This window comes from Crotalus tigris, unplaced genomic scaffold, assembly GCF_016545835.1.
Source record: "Crotalus tigris isolate CLP2741 ecotype Arizona unplaced genomic scaffold, ASM1654583v1 scf7180000021504.189830, whole genome shotgun sequence".
Lineage (NCBI taxonomy): Eukaryota > Metazoa > Chordata > Lepidosauria > Squamata > Viperidae > Crotalus > Crotalus tigris.
This window is the reverse complement of record NW_024098543.1, coordinates 163592-183023: the sequence shown is the minus strand read 5'-3', so window position 1 is coordinate 183023 and position 19432 is coordinate 163592. Positions and strand designations below refer to the sequence as shown.

The 19432-nt window shown below is 45.0% G+C and overlaps 2 protein-coding genes across 3 annotated transcripts; both read left to right on the top strand.

Moving 5' to 3' along the window:
- Positions 1–501: 501 nt before the first annotated feature.
- Positions 502–5447, top strand: LOC120296778 (phospholipase A2 inhibitor and Ly6/PLAUR domain-containing protein-like; the record flags this gene model as incomplete). The annotated part of the gene is made up of 4 exons (XM_039318748.1): positions 502–618; positions 1822–1974; positions 2970–3107; positions 5086–5447. Coding segments are annotated over 4 exons (617 nt in total), but the record flags the coding sequence as incomplete, so codon positions are not given.
- Positions 5448–8381: 2934 nt separating this feature from the next.
- On the top strand, positions 8382–19152 carry LOC120296784 (phospholipase A2 inhibitor subunit gamma B-like). Of its 2 annotated transcripts, none has more exons than XR_005553578.1 (7): positions 8382–8464; positions 9016–9073; positions 11994–12106; positions 12888–13001; positions 14394–14541; positions 16668–16808; positions 18745–19152. XR_005553578.1 is itself a non-coding variant. In XM_039318761.1 (7 exons), the coding sequence occupies exons 3-7, from the start codon at positions 12034–12036 to the stop codon at positions 18930–18932; spliced, it is 669 nt and encodes a 222-aa protein (XP_039174695.1). In that variant the 5' UTR covers positions 8382–8464; positions 9016–9073; positions 11994–12033; the 3' UTR covers positions 18933–19117. The 2 variants fall into 2 exon arrangements, 1 of the variants encoding a protein (XP_039174695.1); XM_039318761.1 differs by having other exon boundaries at positions 14389–14541; positions 18745–19117.
- The last annotated feature ends 280 nt before the right edge of the window (positions 19153–19432 follow it).

Below are 19432 nucleotides of genomic sequence, written 5' to 3'. Positions count from 1 at the left end.
TCCCTCTTCTTTGGGGCAGCCCCTGATATATTGGAAGACTGAAATATCATGTCACCCCTGCTCCTTCTCTTCATGTTGCTCAAGAGAATTGTGGATAAGAGCAGAGTAAAAATGCAGAGGACCCTTCTATGTTTTTTAAAGATTTTTCTTGTCCTGTCCTTGCAATGAGCTATGACTCAAGGCTGGGCAAGTATGGCTCCTTCATGACTAGTGGACTTCAACTCCCAGAATTCCTGAGCCAGCATGGCTCAGCTTGGAAACCTCTCCCTTTCCCCTCAGCATGGCTGGCTCAGGAATTCTGGGAGTTGAAGTCCACAAGTCATAAAAGACCCAAGTTTCCCCACCTCTGATCTAGACAGTGCAATCTTTCCCAAATAATGAAGTTATAGCTTTGCTATAATCCCCTGACAATACCTCCAAAGGAAATACTTAAGGAATTCAAGAGGGGTGGTGCAATTATACAGGTTCTCAGAAACCCCCCCCCCCTCTCTCTCTCCTCAGTTCCCACTCTGGAGTGTGTGGTGTGTTCTGACATTGGCACCAACTGTACGGGCAATCTGGAGACCTGTCACCATGAACAAGACACCTGTGTCGTCATTTTAATTCATAACACTCTCGGTGAGTGACAAATGCACTCCACATCTAGAGTCTGTTTAAGCCCGCAATTTAGGCTAGATGACATAGCATCAAGACATGGACACAACTAATCCTACCTACCTTGCATAAGTTTAGCTGAGTGATATTTCTGGAGCGTGAGTTGGCAAAGAAATGATGGTAATGTCATGGTTCTGATAGATGAAACCCATTAAAGAACTTCAAGGCAAAGGCTTTGATCTGAAGGATATCCTAGCATGGCCTCTTTGAGATCATTGCCAATCTTGGCAGTTTTAAGATGCATGGACTTCAACTCCAAAATTCTTCATCCAGTGTATTGAAGTGTATTCTCAGGGAAGGCAAAAAAGGGTATCCCATGTGCCATGCTCAATTGATTGGACATAGTCCAGTGAATGCAACAAAAATAGCTTATTTGAAATATCTATCATCTCTCTCTCTCTCTCTCTCTCTCTCTCTCTCTCTCTCTCTCTCTCTCTCTCTCTCTCTCTCTCCCTCCCTCCATCCATCCATCCATCCATCCCAGAGGCAATCATGTCTGCAGGGTTATAATAGATTTTGGAAATAGCTACGAACTCTTGGTGCTCTCCCAGGTCTCTGGTAGTTTAAAACGGCTGATGATCATCTTCAATTATGGATTCTCTTCTCTGCAACACATTCTCCATGCTGTCCCAGTAGATGCCAGGAAATTGTAGTCACTTTTCAGCCAAACTCCAAGGTCAAGAGTACCCCGTCTCCTGCTTAAATTATGAGATGCAGCTGCTGGCTAGTCTAGTCCCTTAGGACAGTGGTGGCGAACCAATGGCACGGGTGCCAGAGGTGGCACTCAGAGCCCTGTCTGTGGGCATGCATGCCATCACCCCAGTCCTAGGCCTTCAGCTGGGTTTTATAAAACCTTTTCACTTTAGGCCTCTGCTGCCGTGTGCAAAAAAAAAAAAAGTTTCAATCAATCAGTCAATTTCAACTTCTCACGGGAAAAAAAAGATCTTGCAAAGTTGGAATTGATTGATTGAACTTTTTAGTCCCATCCAGTCTGTCGTTACCACCGCAGCCACGCCCACCCAATTGGCCACACCCACCCAATGGGCCGTACCCACCCGGCACCTGACGATGCATAAGTGGGTTTTGGGTTGCAGTTTGGGCACTCGGTCTCTAAAAGGTTCGCCATCACTGCCTTAGGACATGCCTTCCTCTTTGTTTCCATCATAGGGGGCAAAGCGATGCAGACAGTGACCAAGGGCTGTGAATCCAGTGTAGTCTGTCATGATTCAAAAACCCACTTGAATATGGGGAATGGGAAAATCCTTCAAGGAAGTTTGGTTTGTTGTGATGCAAATGCTTGTAAAACAGCCATCCCTACACGTAAGTGCATATATTTTCTTGACCTCCCTCTCAATATTTGCTTTTTTCTTTTTAATGTACAAGCCAATCAATCACCAGCATTACCCCCCTTCCCACCACCAGTGCTTTACAGAACTAAAGTTAACCAATGAATATGAAAAATGAAGTCCTCCTTAGAACCTGGTAGAAAAACACCAGTCTGCCCCAGAGGGGAACAAAACTTTGGGGAATCTGGAAGACAGCCACATCTGTCCATCCCAGGTCCATGCCAGTTTAAACATCTGGCTGACTGTGCAATGAACTATAATAATAATCCAGACTAAGCATCAAACTGACCATGCAACCAGCCATACATGGGAGATTTACAAAGGTTAAAACATTTTGGAAAAAAAAAAAGAACAATACAGCTTCTCTCCCCCCCCCCAATAAATTAGCATAAGATAAAAGAACAATAATGGCAAAGGAAATAACCCGGGGGGGGGGGAGAACCAAAAGGTAGTAAGAGGCTACCCTTTCCAAAAGCCTGGGAGAATATGGCCCAGTCCAGGGATAGGCAACCTTGGCTCTTTTATGACTCATGGACTTCAACTCCCAGAATTCCTGAGCCAGCGATGCTGATGGGAAAGGGAGAGGTTTCAATGTCTAGCCATGCTGGCTCAGGAATTCTGGGAGTTGAAGTCCACAAGTCATAAAAGGGCCAAGGTTGCTCACCCCTGTCCTAGAAAGAGCTGGGCTGTGTGGTTAGCATAAACCTAGACCAGAGGTAGGCAACCTTGGCTCTTTTATGACTCGTGGACTTCAACTTCCAGAATTCCTGAGCCAGCATGGCTCAGTATGGAAACCTCTCCCTTTCCCATCAGCATGGCTGGCTCAGGAATTCTGGAAGTTGAAGTTCACAAGTCATAAAAGAGCCAAGGTTGCCTACCCCTGCCCCAGTCACTTATTTAGATCTTTTTCCCACTCTTGACTGTTAAGCTGACTGGGAATCTTCTCACCCTCCCCGCTTCTGTTTTCAGTACCACCAGCAGAGACTAAGACCAATGGAGTGCGATGCCCTGCCTGCTTTTCTGAGACGGGCTCATGCGAGAAAGAATTGACGAATTGTACTGGAGAGGAATATTACTGCTTCCACCTGTTTACGCGTTCCTATGCAAGTGAGTCCCATTTCCCATGCTAAGGGGCCTGTGAGCATCATTTGATAGCTGGCATCAAGCACAGGAAATCAGGATCCCAATCACTTCAAATGAATATATACTTGGGTTGTTTGCAAGCTTAAGCTCTCTACAAGAATCTGAACTACTAACCGTCAAAGAGTCAGTGGATTTCAAGGAGGGCTGGAGTTAGATCTTTGTAGGCAAAAAGGGACTTGAGATTGATGAAGTGATTGACCCCTCCCTTGGGCTCAGCCTAGTCATCCCCTATATCTGGATTGTGTCTAACTTGAGGTAACTATTGGATTATGAACAGTGGTGGGATTCAGCCGGTTCGCACTGGTTCAGTAGAACCGGTAGCTAAATTTTGCTGCATTTGGAGAACTGGCTGGCTTCCAGAAGTCCAGTATAGGCCTCGGAGGCCTGGAGGAGGCCTCCCAGGCCTAGAACGGCCCACTGGAAGTGCATGGATACCACTTCTGGAAGTCCGTTCTAGGCCTCGGAGTCCCAGGTCTGCATTGAATAAGAGAACCAGCTGTTCAGGTATTTGGATTCCACCACTGATTAGGAAGGATCCCATCTTTCCACGTGTACTTCACGTCCTCCTCCTCTCCATCTTTTAACAATATTTATTACCATTATTTTCTGCTTTATTATTCTAATGCAGTGGTGGCGAACCTATGGCATGCGTGCCAGAGGCGGCACTCAGAGCCCTCTCTGTGGGGACGCGTGCCATGCCTCAAAGATGGCAACCATCCCTCTTCAACCAGCCACCCGCTAACTCGCCCAGGTCCCACATGGCCAGATGCATCCCAGCACCCATGCGCTCGCTGGCCTCTGTGTGCAGGGGCCGATGGTGTCAGGCAGCAGCCCCCTGGCCCCTGCCTCACCTTGCCCTTGACAACGGCACCCCTGCCCTGCCTCGTCTTGCCTTACCTCACCCAGCAGGATGAACCTCCTACCCACCGTCCCACCTGCCAGATACCCCCTGGATCTCCCCCAACCCTGCTTGGCCCCCACAGGCGTCCCTCCCCAGGAACAACATCAAGGTGATCACGCCCACCTTGGCCACACCCACCCAGTCTGCCATGACCACCACAGCCACGCCCACTCAGTGGGCCATCCCCACCTGGCACCTGGTGATAAATAAGTTGGCTTTGGGTTGCAGTTTGGACACTCGGTCTCTAAAAGGTTTGCCATCACTGTTCTAATGTGTACAGGTAGTCCTCGTCTTGCAACCATTCATTTAGTGACCGTTCCAAGTTACAACAGCACTGAAAAAAGGGACACATGACCGTTGGATGGAAAAATAGAGATAGATAGATAGATAGATAGATAGATAGATAGATAGATAGATAGATAGATAGATAGATAGATAGAATAGGTGGTGGGTGATGGGTAGGTAGATGGATGGAAAGATAGATAGATAGATAGACAGACAGACAGACCGACAGACCGACCGACCGACCGACCGACCGACCGACCAACCGACAGACAGACAGACAGATAGATAGACAGACAGATAGATAGATAGATAACTTGTTCATAATCTGCCATAGGAAATTATCTGAAAACGCCATCTTCCACACAATTAGAGCAGAAGTGGGCAACAATGCCAACTTTAACCAGCCACACTGGCTGAGAAATTCTGGGAGTTGAAGTCCACAGATCATAAAGTTCATAGTTGCCCATCCCTGCATAAGAGGAAGATTGCTACTGAATTTGGGTTCTTATTGCATTTGATGTACAGATCGTAGTGACTGGGTTGACCTCATATCACCCCTAGTTTTTTTTTTTTTTTTTTTTTAGGAATGCAGATGGTAAGCTAATAAAATGTTATTGAGGCCAAGCTGACTTCGCCCACTTCCATCTCTCTCTGGTTCTGTTGATTAATTTTGACCTAATGGAGAGAAATGGGTTGAACGCCCACTAGAGGCGCAGGTGATTCCATCAGATTGCTTATTTTCTCTTCCATGTCCAGATGGAGAGCTCTGGGACTCAATCATGGAAGGCTGCACCACCAAGGAAACGTGCCACACCATCAATGATGGGCACCTGACCATCGTGGAACGTGGTAACACTGTGGTTATAAATTCCAGATGTTCAAAGGCTAAATCAAAGGGGGTTTACTCTTGGGAATTCCATCCCCTGAATTTTGCTGGGTTCCTGTTTCTGAGAGTCTTCCTCTAAAAGACATTTGCTATGGGGCTGCCTCAGCTCTGCCACGGAAGGAAAGGACTGATTTATTTAGGCTTCCTTCTTGTCCCTACAGTGCCTCAAGGGGCAATGAACCTCCCTCTTTGCATTGTGTCTCCGCTTTCTTTGGTAAAAATAAATGACATGTTTAAGCAAACAGGTACTGTGCGGTTGGATTTTAATCGACGCTGAGGAAAATTAGAGAATGCTCAGAGTCTTGAACTCGATCCATTGAGCCGAGGTGGCGCAGCAGTTGGAGTGCAGTACTGCAGGCCACTTTAGCTGACTGTGTTCAGCAGGTCAGCGGTTCAAATCTCACCGGCTCAAGGTTGACTCAGCCTTCCATCCTTCCAGGGTAGGTAAAATGAGGACCCAGATTGTTGGGGGCAATGTAAATATATATATACATTGCTTACTGGTGTACACCGCTTAGAGAGTGCTTGCACTTAAAGCGGTATATAAGTCTCATAAATAAATAAATAAATAAATCTGGGTATGACTTCAAAAGGAACTAGGAATGGGACATTCCTCCACATTTTTTCCTCAAACAGAGGCAAAGAGGTGCTTCGAAGCACACACAGAACATCCAGACGCTGTCCGTGATTCTCTACCCAGCCCAGTCATGGAATCCTGAAAAAAAAAAAAACAACCAGCGGCTTTAAGATCTTTACATGTCCAATGGGGGCACTACGTGGAATTTTAGACTTGTTATTAGCACTTTCATGAAGGTGATATTAGCATTTTAGTGTGGCATCCATGCCTCCTTTTTTTTTGACTCAATATTTCTGTTGTTGTTAGTTGCGAAGTCGTGTCCGACCATCACGACCACATGGACAATGTTCCTCCAGGCCTTCCTGTCCTCTGCCATCTTCTGGAGTCGTTTTAAGCTCATGCCTACTGCTTCAGTGACTCCATCCAGCCACCTCCTTCTCTGTCATCCCCTTCTCTTATTGCCCTCAATCTTTCCCAGCATTAGGCTTTTCTCCATTGAGGGCAATAGAAGGGGACGATAGAGAAGGAGGTGGTTGGATGGAGTCCTTCCTTCTCATTAGGTGGCCAAAGTATTTGAGTTTCAACTTCAGGATCTGGCCTTCCAAAGAGCAGTTGGGGTTGATCTCCTCTAGGACTGACCGGTTTGATTGCCATGCAGTCCAGGGGACTCGCCGGAGTCTTCTCCAGCACCATAGTTCAAAGGCCTCACTTCTTTTGCGCTCAGCCTTTCTTATGGTCCAACTTTCACAGCCATACATTGCAACTGGGAAAACCATGGCCTGGACTATACGCACTGTTGTTGGCAGGGTGATGTCTCTGCTGTTTAGTATGCTGTCTAGATTTGCCATAGCTTTCCTCCCCAGGAGCAAGCGTCTTTTAATTTCTTGGCTGCAGTCTCCATCTGAGGTGCTCTTGGAGCCCAGAAAAATAAAATCTGTCACTACCTCCATTTCTTCCCCATCTATTTGCCAGGAATTGAGAGGGCCGGATGCCATGATTTTGGTTTTCTTAATGTTGAGTTTCAAGCAACTTTTGCACTCTCCTTCTTCACCCGCATCAAGAGGCTCTTTAGTTCCTCTTCACTTTCTGCCATTAGAGTGGTATCATCTGCATATCTTAGGTTGTTGATATTTCTCCTGGCAATCTTAGTTCCAACGTTTGATTTATCTAGCCATACAAACCAATATCTCTAATAAAACAGCCTCTATTTTAGAGGTTTAGGAAAGCATGTGTTTCCTTTGAGCCAAAGGAAATGAGCCACTTCCTTGCTGTGATGCACAAAATTAGCCCTTTCATGTATCCAGCACTGCAAGTATTAAAGAAACAAATCCTTGTAGAAAAGGAGGAGCCAGGACATTTGAAGGGTGTCTATCTGTTCTCACTTCTAAGGAATGCCTTTTCATTGCAATCTGACACATCCCACATACTGAATGTATGTATTCTTTGTTCTGTACCTTATGCAGGCAGTCCTCGACTTACAAAAGTTCATTTAGTGACCCCTCAAATTTATGGCACTTTAAAATGTGACTTAGGAACATTTCTCACACTTATAATCCTTGCTGCATCCCCAAGGTGAGATGATCAAAATTCAGAAGCTTGACAACTGACATGTACTTATGATGGCTGCAATGTCCCTGGGTCATCTGATCACCTTTGACGACCTTGCCACAAGCAAAGTCAATGGGGAAGCCTGATTCGCTTCACTTAAGAGGTTCCAGAAGGTGGGAACCATGACAGAAAAGGCTCTCTTTCTGGGTCCCACCAGCTGGCAGGCTTTAGTAGGCAAAGTCTAGACGAGCATGCATCTCTGGCTGGATCTGGTGGGTTTAGAGGCAGTCCCTGAAACAACCAGCTCCATGCCATGATGGGTTTATAGGCAACTACCTGCACTTAAATGAACTCACATTTTAGCATGAATTATTTTAACTTTTATTATTAAAGTGGAACATTTGACAGAGTTGGCTATGGTTGACTGGGCCTACAATCATAATCAACATCAATGAATCAATTAATGAATCAATCAATTCACTCCTCCTCAAATCTTCTCTGCCTGCCTGCCTGCCTGCCTGCCTGCCTATCTATCTATCTATCTATCTATCTATCTATCTATCTATCTATCTATCTATCTATCTATCTATCTATCTATCTATCTATCTATCTATCTATCCATCTATCTATCTATCTATCCATCCATCCATCCATCTCATCTGTCTGTTGATCCATCCATCTATCCATCCATCTATCCATCCATCCATCCATCCATCCATCCATCTACCCACCCACCCACCTACCTACCTACCTACCTACCTACCTACCTACCTACCTACCTACCTACCTACCTACCTACCTACCTCTTACATCCATCTACTTACCTACCTACCTACCTACCTACCTACCTACCTACCTACCTACCTACCTACCTACCTACCTATCTATTATCTCTCACTCTCTTTTTCTTTCTCTCTCATCTCCACTCACCCACCTTTCTCTCTCTCTTTCTCACCCTCCCCCCCTCAGACTTACAAATCTGTAGGCTACTGAAAAATAAAAGTACTGTCCCTTTAAGTGCAATGGAACCTGACAGATGACAGTTACATCAGTTTAACACACCAAAAGCCCTGTGCTGAGAGGACTGAACAAGGAGAGATGCCGAAAACCATCTGTTAATAATGGTTAGATATGTTACTTGATATCAGGCTGTCCTTCCCAAACAAAATTCTCCAGCTAAAAGTAGCCAGCCAGCTAAATTATTATTTATTTTTAAATTTTAAATATTTATACAGGTAATATACGATTAGATTCACAATCTAAGACTGATAATTCAAGTCCTAACCAAGGACCTAAGAATTATTAAGGTAGTTTCTTAGAATATAGTTCAGTGTTTCTCAACCTTGACAATTTTAAGGCATGTGGACTTCAACTCCCAGAATTCCACAGCCAGCAATGCTGGCTGTGGAATTCTGGGAGTTGAAGTCCACATGCCTTAAAATTGTCAAGGTTGAGAAACACTGAAATTATAGTTAGTTCTGAGCAGGGTATGTTTTTGTAAAATTAGGGTGTTCGGATCTGATCCGTTCAAAATATCCAAATATAGGAGAGTGTTTTAGGTATGGGCTCCAATCACAACTGGTGTAAAAATGGGATTTTTTCCCCCCTATAAGTATTCAACATAAATAGTTCTGGTATTTCATAACGTTTTGAAATTGCTTTTCTTCAATCCTAGAATCATCTGGCATAGTAACATCAACAAACTGAACTCTATTCATTGACTGTTATAACAGGTATGTTACCAACCTGATGCCTGAAGTCCCATAAGATCTTAACCTGCTCATTTTCCAAAACCTTCTTAATTAGATGGTGCCAATAATTCTTGCAACACCCAAATCCAAATCTTTGGCAACATTTCCAATGAATAATTTTGACATCTTGGTTATGATGCGGCTTCTTGTCCATTAGTGAAATTTTGTTGTAGTCACTAATCAAGTGATCAATTGTCTCATCTTTTTCACCACAGAGGTGAAATTACTGTTGCTTGCTACATGTTGACTTTTGGCTTTGCACTCCATTGACCAAGTGCCAGCGCTGCTAACATCAGATGTTTTTCTTTGACAACAGTTGGAGATGCAACGATTTTCTTCTTATGTTTTACTCTTAGAGCTAGAGTTAGAGTTAGATGATGCTGGGGGGAGGAATGTGCATGAGAGTTTAGCTAGACATAACAATGCTGGACCTAGTGTGTGAACCAAGGTTATTGAAATAAGAGATGATAAGAATTGGTGGGCTGGAGAACTGGAGGGGAAGCCTGCCTTTCAAACTAATTGGAGAATGTGATTTATGACTGTTACTTGGAGGAGGGAATTGTGCTTTGATATTATGTGCTCAGGGGAGGGGAATTCAGTTTTTGGCTTCGGTTATGTTAGTGCCAACACTATGCTTCTCTAATAAAGATTCTTTAAGGTAAACAATGCCTCAGAATTCTTTGAAGAGTTTCATCTGTCGGAACCATAACACAAAGCTTGTTCTTGAGCTGCTAAAATAAAGCCTTCAGTTTCTTTCTTTAACATTGTCTACGGAGATTCTCAGTCCTCCAGATCATGGTTGTCCCAAAGATGCTTTTTCAAGAGGGAACTAGACTTTCTTTGTTTTTCTTTGAAGACGTTTCGCTTCTCATCCAAAAAGCTTCTTCAGCTTTTTAACATTCTTAACCAATTTCATGTGGGGTTTTTATTGGCTATTCCAATAGTCCAAGGGTGTCAAACTGCCAGCCCGCGGATCGATTGCATCATGCAGAGGCCACACCCAACCCAGCTCCGGCAATGTGAAAAAAGTCATGATACGTCATGCCGCGTCATGTGACGTGGCGAGTTTGACACCCATGCAATAGTCCTTGACTTACAGCTGTAATGAAGCCTAGAATTTCCATTGTAAATCATGATGGTGGTGAGTCAAGGCATCAGTGACCGAGACTTGATTTTACAGCTCTTTTTTTTGCAGTGATTGTTAAGTGAATGCAGTGGTCATTAACTGAATGTGGCAGTCGTTAAGCAGATCAATGTATTCTTGGGGTGTTTTTTGTTGAAAACTGGCTGAAAGGCTAGAAAGCTGCAAAAAAAAAATCACAAAAAGCGGTCACACGATTTGCTGCTTCCCCCATTTAGGAAGGAAGAAAGATTTCTGATGCTCCTTTGTCAACTCAAAGAGGAAGCCACTAGGAAGTCAGAAGCTCTTCCTTCTCCCTCTGTCCCCCCCACCCCAGTTTTGGTCATTTGTCTAGTAAATATTAAAACATAGAAAACCCACCACATATAATCTCTGGCACCCGATGATTTGTTCCTTTTCTGACAATACACACAACCATTGAATTTCTTTCACTACCCATGTTAATGTAATAATAATAATAATAATAATAATAATAATAATAATAATAATAATAAAGTTGGAAGGGACCTTAGAGGTAATCTAGTCCAGTGGTGCCCAAACTGCAACCCAAAACCCACTTATACATCGTTGGGTGCCAGGTGGATGTGGCCCATTGGGTGGGCGTGGCTGAGGTGGTAAGAGCAGACTGGATGGGACTAAAAAGTTCAATCAATCAATTCTAACTTTGCAAGATCTTTTTTTTTCCTGCGAGAAGTTGAAATTGACTGATTGATTGAACCTTTTTTTTTGTACACGGCAGTGGAGGCCTAAAGCAAAAAGGTTTTATAAAACCCAGTTGAGGCCTAGGACTGGGGTGACAGCACGTGTGCCCACAGAGTGGGCTCTGAGTGCCACCTCTGGCACCCGGGCCATAGGTTTGCCACCACTGATCTAGTCCAACCCCCTGCTCAGGCAGGAAACCCTATACCATTTCAGACAAATGGCTGTCCAGTCTCTTCTTAAAGACTTCCAGTGTTGGAGCATTCACCACTTCTGGAGGCAGGTTGTTCCACTGGTTAATTGTTCTAACTGTCAGGAAGTTTCTCCTTAGTTCTAGGTTGCTTCTCTCCTTGGTTAGTTTTCATCCATTGCTTCTTGTCCTGCCTTCAGGCGCTTTGGAGAATCGCTTGACTCCCTCTTCTTTGGGGCAACCCCTGAGATATTGGAACTCTGCTATCATGTCCCCCCTCGTCCTTCTCTTCGTTAAACTAGACATTCCCAATTCCGGCAACCATTCCTTATATGCTTTAGCCTCCAGTCCCTTAATTAGTACAAGTTCTGTACTAATGAAATAGTGAAGAATGGCTCAGTTCCCCATTGCAAACTTACCACTAGGTAGCAGCAAAGGCCTATAGGAGATACAAACTAAAATACAGTACAAGTAATTGGGAGCCCAACATCTCTGTTGCTAAGCAAGACCATCCATGGTTTAGCGAATTTTGACCCATTTTTACTACTTTTCTTACCACAGTTGTTAAGTGAATCACTGTTAGTAATACGGTTGTTAAGTGAATCTGCCCTCTCCATTGACTTTGTCTGTCAGAAGGTCTCAAAGGCTGATCACACGACCCCGGGACGCTGCAACGGTCATAAATATGAACCGGTTGCCAAGCATCTGACTTTTGATCATGTGACCAAGGGGATGCTGGGACGGCCGTACGTGTGAAAAACAGTCCTAAGTCACTTTGTTTTTAGTGCCGTTGTAACTTTGAAGGGTCACTAAATGAACTGTTGTGGTTCTTTAATGCATGTAATACTTACTTGACTTACCTGATTCCTCAGGACATCATTACTGGGACTTGTGAGGATTCATCACAAGAAGATGGGCTCCTTAAGACTGGACAACATGCAGGCTCTTCTAAAACTTCTCTTTTGCTTTCTGCTTCTAGCAAAAGGTAAAAAATGTCTTTGCTTGATGCTTAGTTCTTTAGTTGGACAAATGGAAGCAGATCCAAGCTGGAGCAGGTATACAGCCAGGCTTCCCAATCATTTTAAGTCGTGTGGACTTCAACGCCCAGAATTCCTCAGCCAGCATGCTGGCTGAGGAATTCTGGGCGTTGAAGTCCACACGACTTAAAATGGCTAAGGTTGGGAAACTCTGGTGTACAGACTGATATATTTCCCCCCCCCCATAAAATACCCTAATGGGGCAGCATTCAACTATATTGGACCAAGATGAGATAGTAAGGCATGGGAGTAACTGCCAGCCTTTGATCTTTATTTTAGGATTCTATGGGTATCACTGTGTGGCCAGAACAAACACAACAAACCACAAATTCCCTATTTCTAATTTGGCATTTGCTCGGGCTCCCAGGTGCAGGCTTTAAAATAAAAGAGAAATATAATCATGCATCAGTTTGAGAGTGGTGTTTTTCAACCTCGGTGGCTTGAAGATGTGTGAATTCTGGGAGTTGAAGTCCACATGTCTTCAAGCTGCTGAGGCTGAGAAACACCACTCTAGAGCAAACCATAACCATGAATAAACCAGCAGACAAACCAACAATGAACACTAGCCATATATCTTCTTGCCCTTCATACCATTTCAACTTTGCCTACCACAGCCCTGTGGATCACCACTAGGAGCAAGAATTTATATTCTCAGCAGGTTTAGGACGTTGGCATCATGGTGCCCATGACTCAAACACACCAGTTTGTCTTTGTTTTCCTGTTTTCAAGGTGGTTGCTTGAAATGTGAAATCTGTGTGAGCAACAGCACTTCCTGTACCGGTCCCAAGCAGAACTGCACTAAAGGGGACACCTGCATCGTTGCAATTACGATATCTACTATGGGTCAGTGCAAGGATCTATGAAGCAAGAAAAGGGTGTGGGTGGGTGGGTGGGGTGTGGGTTGTGTGTCAGTGGGTGGATGGGAATTCCCAACTATAGCAAGGCAATCTCTGCTTTTTGTGCAGCTGGTAAATTCTTCACTCCCAGACTGAGAGTTCAGGAAAGTTCAAAGCTGCTTATCAAAGCTCTCTCTCTCTCTCTCTCTCTCTCTCCCTCCCTCCCTCCCTCCCTCCCTCCCTCCCTCCCCCCCCCTCTCTCACACACAGCATCTTCCAATGTTAGTCTTTGCTACTGTCAGCCTGCCACTCTTCACTCAGGATGCATAATCAGGTCAGAAGCGTTTGTACAGCATCCTAAGCTTGGTTAATTTTACCTTTGCTAAATTGTAATAGAGAAGAATATCTCTGGCTCAGGGTTGGACTGTGGGGTACTTGGTGCTCTCTGAGCTTGGTGGTGTTCTTGTAGATGTTTCATTGCCCAACTAGGGAACATCATCAGTGCACTGGTAATGAAATGTCTGCAAGAAACCACCAAGCTTAGAGAACACCAAGACCCTTCATTTGTTAGTTTCCTCCTCCTCCTCCTCCTCCTCCTCCTCCTCCTCCTCCTCCTCCTCCTCATCCTCCTCCTGACAGTTAGAACAATTAACCAGAGGAACAACCTGCCTCCAAAAGTTGTGAATGCTCCAACATTGGAAGTTTTTAAGAAGAGACTGGATAGCCATTTGTCTGAAATGGTATAGGGTTTCCTGCCTGAGCAGGGGGTTGGACTAGAAGACCTCCAAGGTCCCTTTCTACTCTACTCTACTCTACTCTACTCTACTCTACTCTACTCTACTCTACTCTACTCTACTCTACTCTACTCTACTCTACTCTACTCTATTCTCTAATCCAGTCTAGTCTATTATTCTATTCTGTTCTGTTCCGTTCCATTCCTTTCCATTCCATTCCGTTCCATCCCGCCCCGCCTCACCCCATCCCTCCCCGTCCCGTCCCACCCCATTCCATTCCATTCCATTCCATTCCATTCCATTCCATTCCATTCTATTCTTCTACTCCATTCCATTATTCTATTCTATTCTATTCTATTCTATTCTATTCTATTCTATTCTATTCTATTCTATTCTATTCTATTCTATTCCCCCCCACTCCTCCTCTGCGCATATTGTGTGAACCAGCCCATTAGATTAGTTTATCTTTCAATATCACAACCCTACATAACATTCAGGATTCAGTAATCGAATCGGTTGTGGGAACAAAGTCAGTTTGAACACAGAGCGGGTCCATGAAACATGTCGCTCAGGCAAATACCGTCTTCCCCGTCCTTAGGCAAGGCATTTTTCCAATCCCATGAAACAGTGTTTTATTTTCTCCTTTGACTTCCACTGTAGAACAGGTCCCTGAGTACAATTTTGAGAAAAAGTGTGGCTTTTCCTCTTCGTGTGATAACTCCCAGATGTACTACAATGTGGGGAATGGACAAATGTTCCGCCACAAACAATACTGCTGCACTGAGGAAACCTGCTCCAAAATTTCACCAACATGTAAGAGTTGCTTTAGACTAACGATTTTAGCCCTACTTGTCAGCTCAAATAACGTCCACAATAGATCACAGGTAGGCGGCCTTTAATGCAGCAGTTAAGGCAGCAGGCTAGAACCCGGGAAACCAGGAGTTCTAGTCTCACATCAGGCACAAAACCAGCTGGGTGACCTGGGCCAGACACTTTATCTTAGCCCTAGGAAAGAGACAATGGCAAACTGCCTCTGAAAAACCTTGCCAAGAAAACCGCGAGGCCTTGTACAGGTGATTGCCAGGAGTCAAAAATGACTCAAAGGCACGAAAAGGAGGGGGGGGAGAAGCAAGTGTTGGGCCGTTAAGTGGCTCTTCGTTAATTTTATGCAGCTGAATTTGAAAAGCTGTCAGTGACCATCTCTTTGGGATCTCTGAGAACCCAAATCTGTCCTTTATCGTTTTGTTAGTATGTTATTGATTTAATTTATATCCCACCTTTATTACTTTTATAAACAACTCAGGATGGCAACTACATCTAAGACTCCTTCCTTCTCCTATTTTCTCCATTACATCAACGCTGTGAAGTGGGATGGTCGGAGAGAGAGTGACTGGCTCAAAATCACCTAGGTGGGACTAGAACTCACTGTCTCCCAGATTCTAGCCTGCTGCCTTAACCGCAAAACTAGACTGGCTCTCTGTGTGTGTTTTTCTGTTTAAGTACTGTACGGTTGCGTGTGTACAACCCCCCCCACCAATGAGTCAAGATGGCAGCCACAGTTATATGACACATGTAAAAGGGATGAGATTTCAATCACATGGTTGTAGCCCCTGCCTTGACTTTTGGGGACCCTCTCTGGTGAGAAGGAAGGAAGGAAGGGAGGGAGGGAGGAAGGGAGGGAGGAAAGGAAAGGAAAGAAAAGGAAAGGAAAGGGAAGGGAAAGGAAAGGGAAGGGAAGGGAAGGAAAGGAAAGGAAAGGAAGGAGGAGGGAGGAAGGGAGAGAGGGAGGAAGGAAGGGAAGGAAAGGAAGGAAGGAAGGAAGGAAAGAAGGAAGGAAGGAAGGCAAGCAAAGCAAAGCAAAGCAAAGCAATGCAAAGCAAAGCAATGGAAGAAAGGAAAGGAAAGGAAAGGAAAGGAAAGGAAAGGAAGGAGGAAAGGAGGGAGGGAGGGAGGGAGGAAGGAGGGAAGGAAGGAAGGAGGGAGTGAGAAAGAAAGAAAGGAGGGAGGGAGGGAGAAAGGGAGGAAGGAAGGAAGGGAGGGAGGGAGGGAGGGAGGGAGGGAGGAGAGGAAAGAAAAGAAAAGGAAAGGAAAGGGAAGGGAAGGGAAGAGGAGGGAGGGAGGGAGGGAGGAAGGAAGGAAGGCAAAGCAAAGCAAAGCAAAGCAAAGCAAAGCAAAGCAAAGCAATGGAAGAAAGGAAAGGAAAGGAAAGGAAAGGAAAGGAAGGAGGAAAGGAGGGAGGGAAGGAGAGAATGAGGAAGGAGGGAGGGAGGGAGGAAGGAAGGGAGGGAGCCAAATATCCATTGGCTACATTCTCTTCTTTCCATCCGTCTCCAAACTGTTAGGCAGGGTGATTTAATAAGAACATCGTATTGAAAACAGTAATTAGATGCTCTTAAGACTGCTCAGTCACCACTTCTAGAAGCTACCAATGAATCTTCTAGAAATCTCTTTCCTGGGCTACTCATGACACTGAAGTATGCAATGTATTGTCCTCGACTTATGGTCATAAATGAGCCCAAAATTCCCGTTGCTGAGTTTTGCCCCATTTTACAACCTTTCTCGCCACAACTGTGACGTTAATCACTGCAGTTGTTAAGTTAGTAACAGCTAACTTAACAGGGAATCTGGCTTCCCCATTGACTTTGCTGGGCCAGAAGGTCACAAAAGGGGATCACGTGACCCCGGGACACTGAGACAGTCATAAATACGGGTTGGTTGCCAAGCGACTGAATTTTGATCACGTGACCCTGGGGACGCTTCAGCGGTTGTAAGCGTGGGAAACAATCACAAGTCACCTTTTTTTTTCCAGTGCTCTTGTCACTTCAAACAGCCACTTCAAACGAATGGTTGTAAGTTGTATCTGTATGCTCGACTCTGAATGAAGCTTACCCCAATTTGGACTCTAAAGTAACAAGAATCCTTGAATCCTCTTCTTTCAGTGCCAACGTTACAGAAAGACCCGGAAGGGAAAAAATGCCCTGCTTGCAACAGCTTGGGGGAGCCCTGCAAAGAGGACAGCAAAGTGGAATGTTCTGGCGACGATCCTGAATGCTTTATTCTAACTATGAACCTGACTCTTGGTAATGCTTTTGTTTTCCGAGAGGGTGGGTTAGAATTGCCCAAGATCTAGCACCAGTGGTGGGATTCAAATACTTGAACAACTGGTTCTCTGCGTGGATGCAGGCCTGGGCCTCTGAGGCCTAAAACGGACTTCCGGAAGTGGCATCCACGCACTTCTGGCAAGCCTCCTCCAAGCCTTCCAGGCCTAGAATGGACTTCCGGAAGCATTGTGCATTCAGCTGGTTCTCTGAACTCAACAAAATTTAGCTACTGGTTCTGCTGAAGTGGTGTGAAGCAGCTGAATCCCACCACTGTCTAGGACCCATACCTTGTGAGGAACTGAACAATTTGACAAGGCATTCTAGCTGAACGATGCTGGAAGCTGGAGTATGTTTGGGCTACTTTAAGGGGTCACTCAAAGCCCCACTGAAATAAATAGGCAGCCTGGAACAAACTCTAGTTAGGTATTTCTCCATCCTGGCAACTTTAAGATGTGCGGACTTCAACTCCCAGAATTACCCAGTGCACGTGTGTGTGTGTGTGTGTGTGTGTGTGTGTGTGTGTGTGTGTGTGAGAGAGAGAGAGAGAGAGAGAGAGAGAGAGAGAGAGAGAGAGAGAGACAGAGAGAGAGAGACAGAGAGAGAGAGACAGAGACAGAGACAGAGAGACAGAGGGCTTTGATAAGCAGCTTTGAACTTTCCTGAACTCTCAGTTTGGGAAATACAGTGGAAAATTTTCCAGCCACACAACAAGTGAGAGAAAGAGAGACAGAGATTAAGAGAAAGAGAGAGAGAGAGAAAAAGTGAGAGAACGAGTGAAAAGAAACAGAAAGAGACAAAGAGGGAAAGAAAGACAGTGAAAGAGAGAAAGAGTGAGAGAACAAGTGAGAGAAAGAAAGGCAGATTAAGAAAAAGAAAGAAAAAGTGAGAGAATAAATCTGTGTAAGAGAGAAAAAACAGAAAGAAAGAGGGAGAAAGAGAAAGGGAAAAAGAGACAAAGAGAGAAAGAGTGAGACAAAGAGGGTGAGAACAAGTGAGAGAAAGAAAAAGAGAGACATTGGGGACAGTATGATTGTTATTTGAGTTTTGCTGCTAAGCAAAACTCAAATAACCTATGGGTCAACCTATGGGTCGCGACCCCATTTGGGGTCGATCGACCATGTCACGGGGGTCGCCAAGCAAGGCTGTCTGCCATTTTTTTCCCTTTTCCGGTGGTGCCTTACCTCCCTTGGGCTGGGCCAGCTGGTGGCCCAGCCGGTGGTTGGCCTGCTCCATCTCTGCCGCTTGCCAGCTACGTCTTGGCCGGCGCAGGGGGCGGCACCACGCATGCGCGGCACTCCCGGGCAGGGAAAGTCCTCGACTTACAACCGGTTGGGTAGTCCTCGACTTACAACTGGTTTAGTCCTCGACTTACAACCGGTTGGGGGTCGCGGCATTAAAAAGGTTGAGAACCACTGTGCTAAGCTTTGTCACGGGTACTTTTAACTAGATCCAGTTTGGGTGAGCTCAAGACATAAAAGAGCCAACAATTTTTGACTGGTCCCTAGAAGACACCCACAAGGACTTGCATACTCACATATTATTGCTCACCTCACAGTCTTGTCCACAGCTACTCCTACTATTAACTCCTTGTGAACACTGCTGGAGAAAAACAACCCTTTCTGGCTGTTTTTAACTTCTGCATGGAAACACACATCTTCGTCTTTTGCTTCTTCGCTCCCCCCCCCCCCCCGCCCAACCCTTAGCTTTTTCACAGCCTACCTTTTATAGTCAACTTTGTGGTGTCAGCTGGGCAGATGCTGACAAAAAGACAGCACAGGCCATTTGCTGGGCAGCCTTCTCTCTCTCTCTCACAGGCCTGGAGGATCATTAGGTCAGTCTCTGTGGGAGCTGTGTTCAAGTTCTGATAAATCTTGGCTCTTCAGCTATTGGATACCATTCTGTTCTTCCCATTCAGATGGAGAACTTATCCAGCACATTATGAAAGGATGCAGTTCCAAAAATATGTGCGATATCATGCAAAGTGGCGTAGAGTCCGTACTAGATCGGAACGTAATCAAGTGTATCTTTTCGGGGGTATCTCAAGTTCTGGCATGCTTCCTGACAACTTTCTCCAGCCTTTGGATCTTGAAGTTACTTGTCTAAGTGAAATAAGCACAGGACTGGAGTGGCTCAGCTCTGCTCTGAAGTATTGCCTCCCTTACACTCCATATTCCATATTGCACGGCCTTCCTACAGTCTGTAGCTTCTCGGCTCGTAATTCACTTTTTTCTCCCCCTTCCCCTGTGGAGTTCAGTAAAAAAATAAACTCCAGGTTTAAAAGAAACAGGATTTGAATGTTTTGCTGTCTATTGATAGAACTTGGGATGGGAGGACGATTTACACACATGCAGAAACACACAGCCGTTGCCAGGAGACCACAGCCGAAACCTCAGTGATTCAGTTGAAGGGAATTAGATAATTAAATGAGCTTTTAAAAAAAGTAATATATTTTATGGTTTCCTCCTATCAGCTCTCCTTCTGTCCATTCCTTTCAACCAGAATTGATGAATTGAGCAAATTACACACTGTGCCTTTTAGTGAGTTAGCCCTACACGTGAGTAAGGCCTTCCTTGTGATAACAATTTTGCAAGGAAGAGTTTGCA

What these genes read in the sequence shown, in the direction of transcription:
- LOC120296784 (XM_039318761.1), top strand. Translation starts at nt 12,034, where the DNA reads ATGGGCTCCTTAAGACTGGACAACATGCAGGCTCTTCTAAAACTTCTC. An exon ending in CTTTCTGCTTCTAGCAAAAG is followed by an intron (nt 12,107 to 12,887) that starts GTAAAAAATGTC and finishes CCTGTTTTCAAG; the next exon opens with GTGGTTGCTTGAAATGTGAA. An exon ending in AATTACGATATCTACTATGG is followed by an intron (nt 13,002 to 14,388) that starts GTCAGTGCAAGG and finishes CTTCCACTGTAG; the next exon opens with AACAGGTCCCTGAGTACAAT.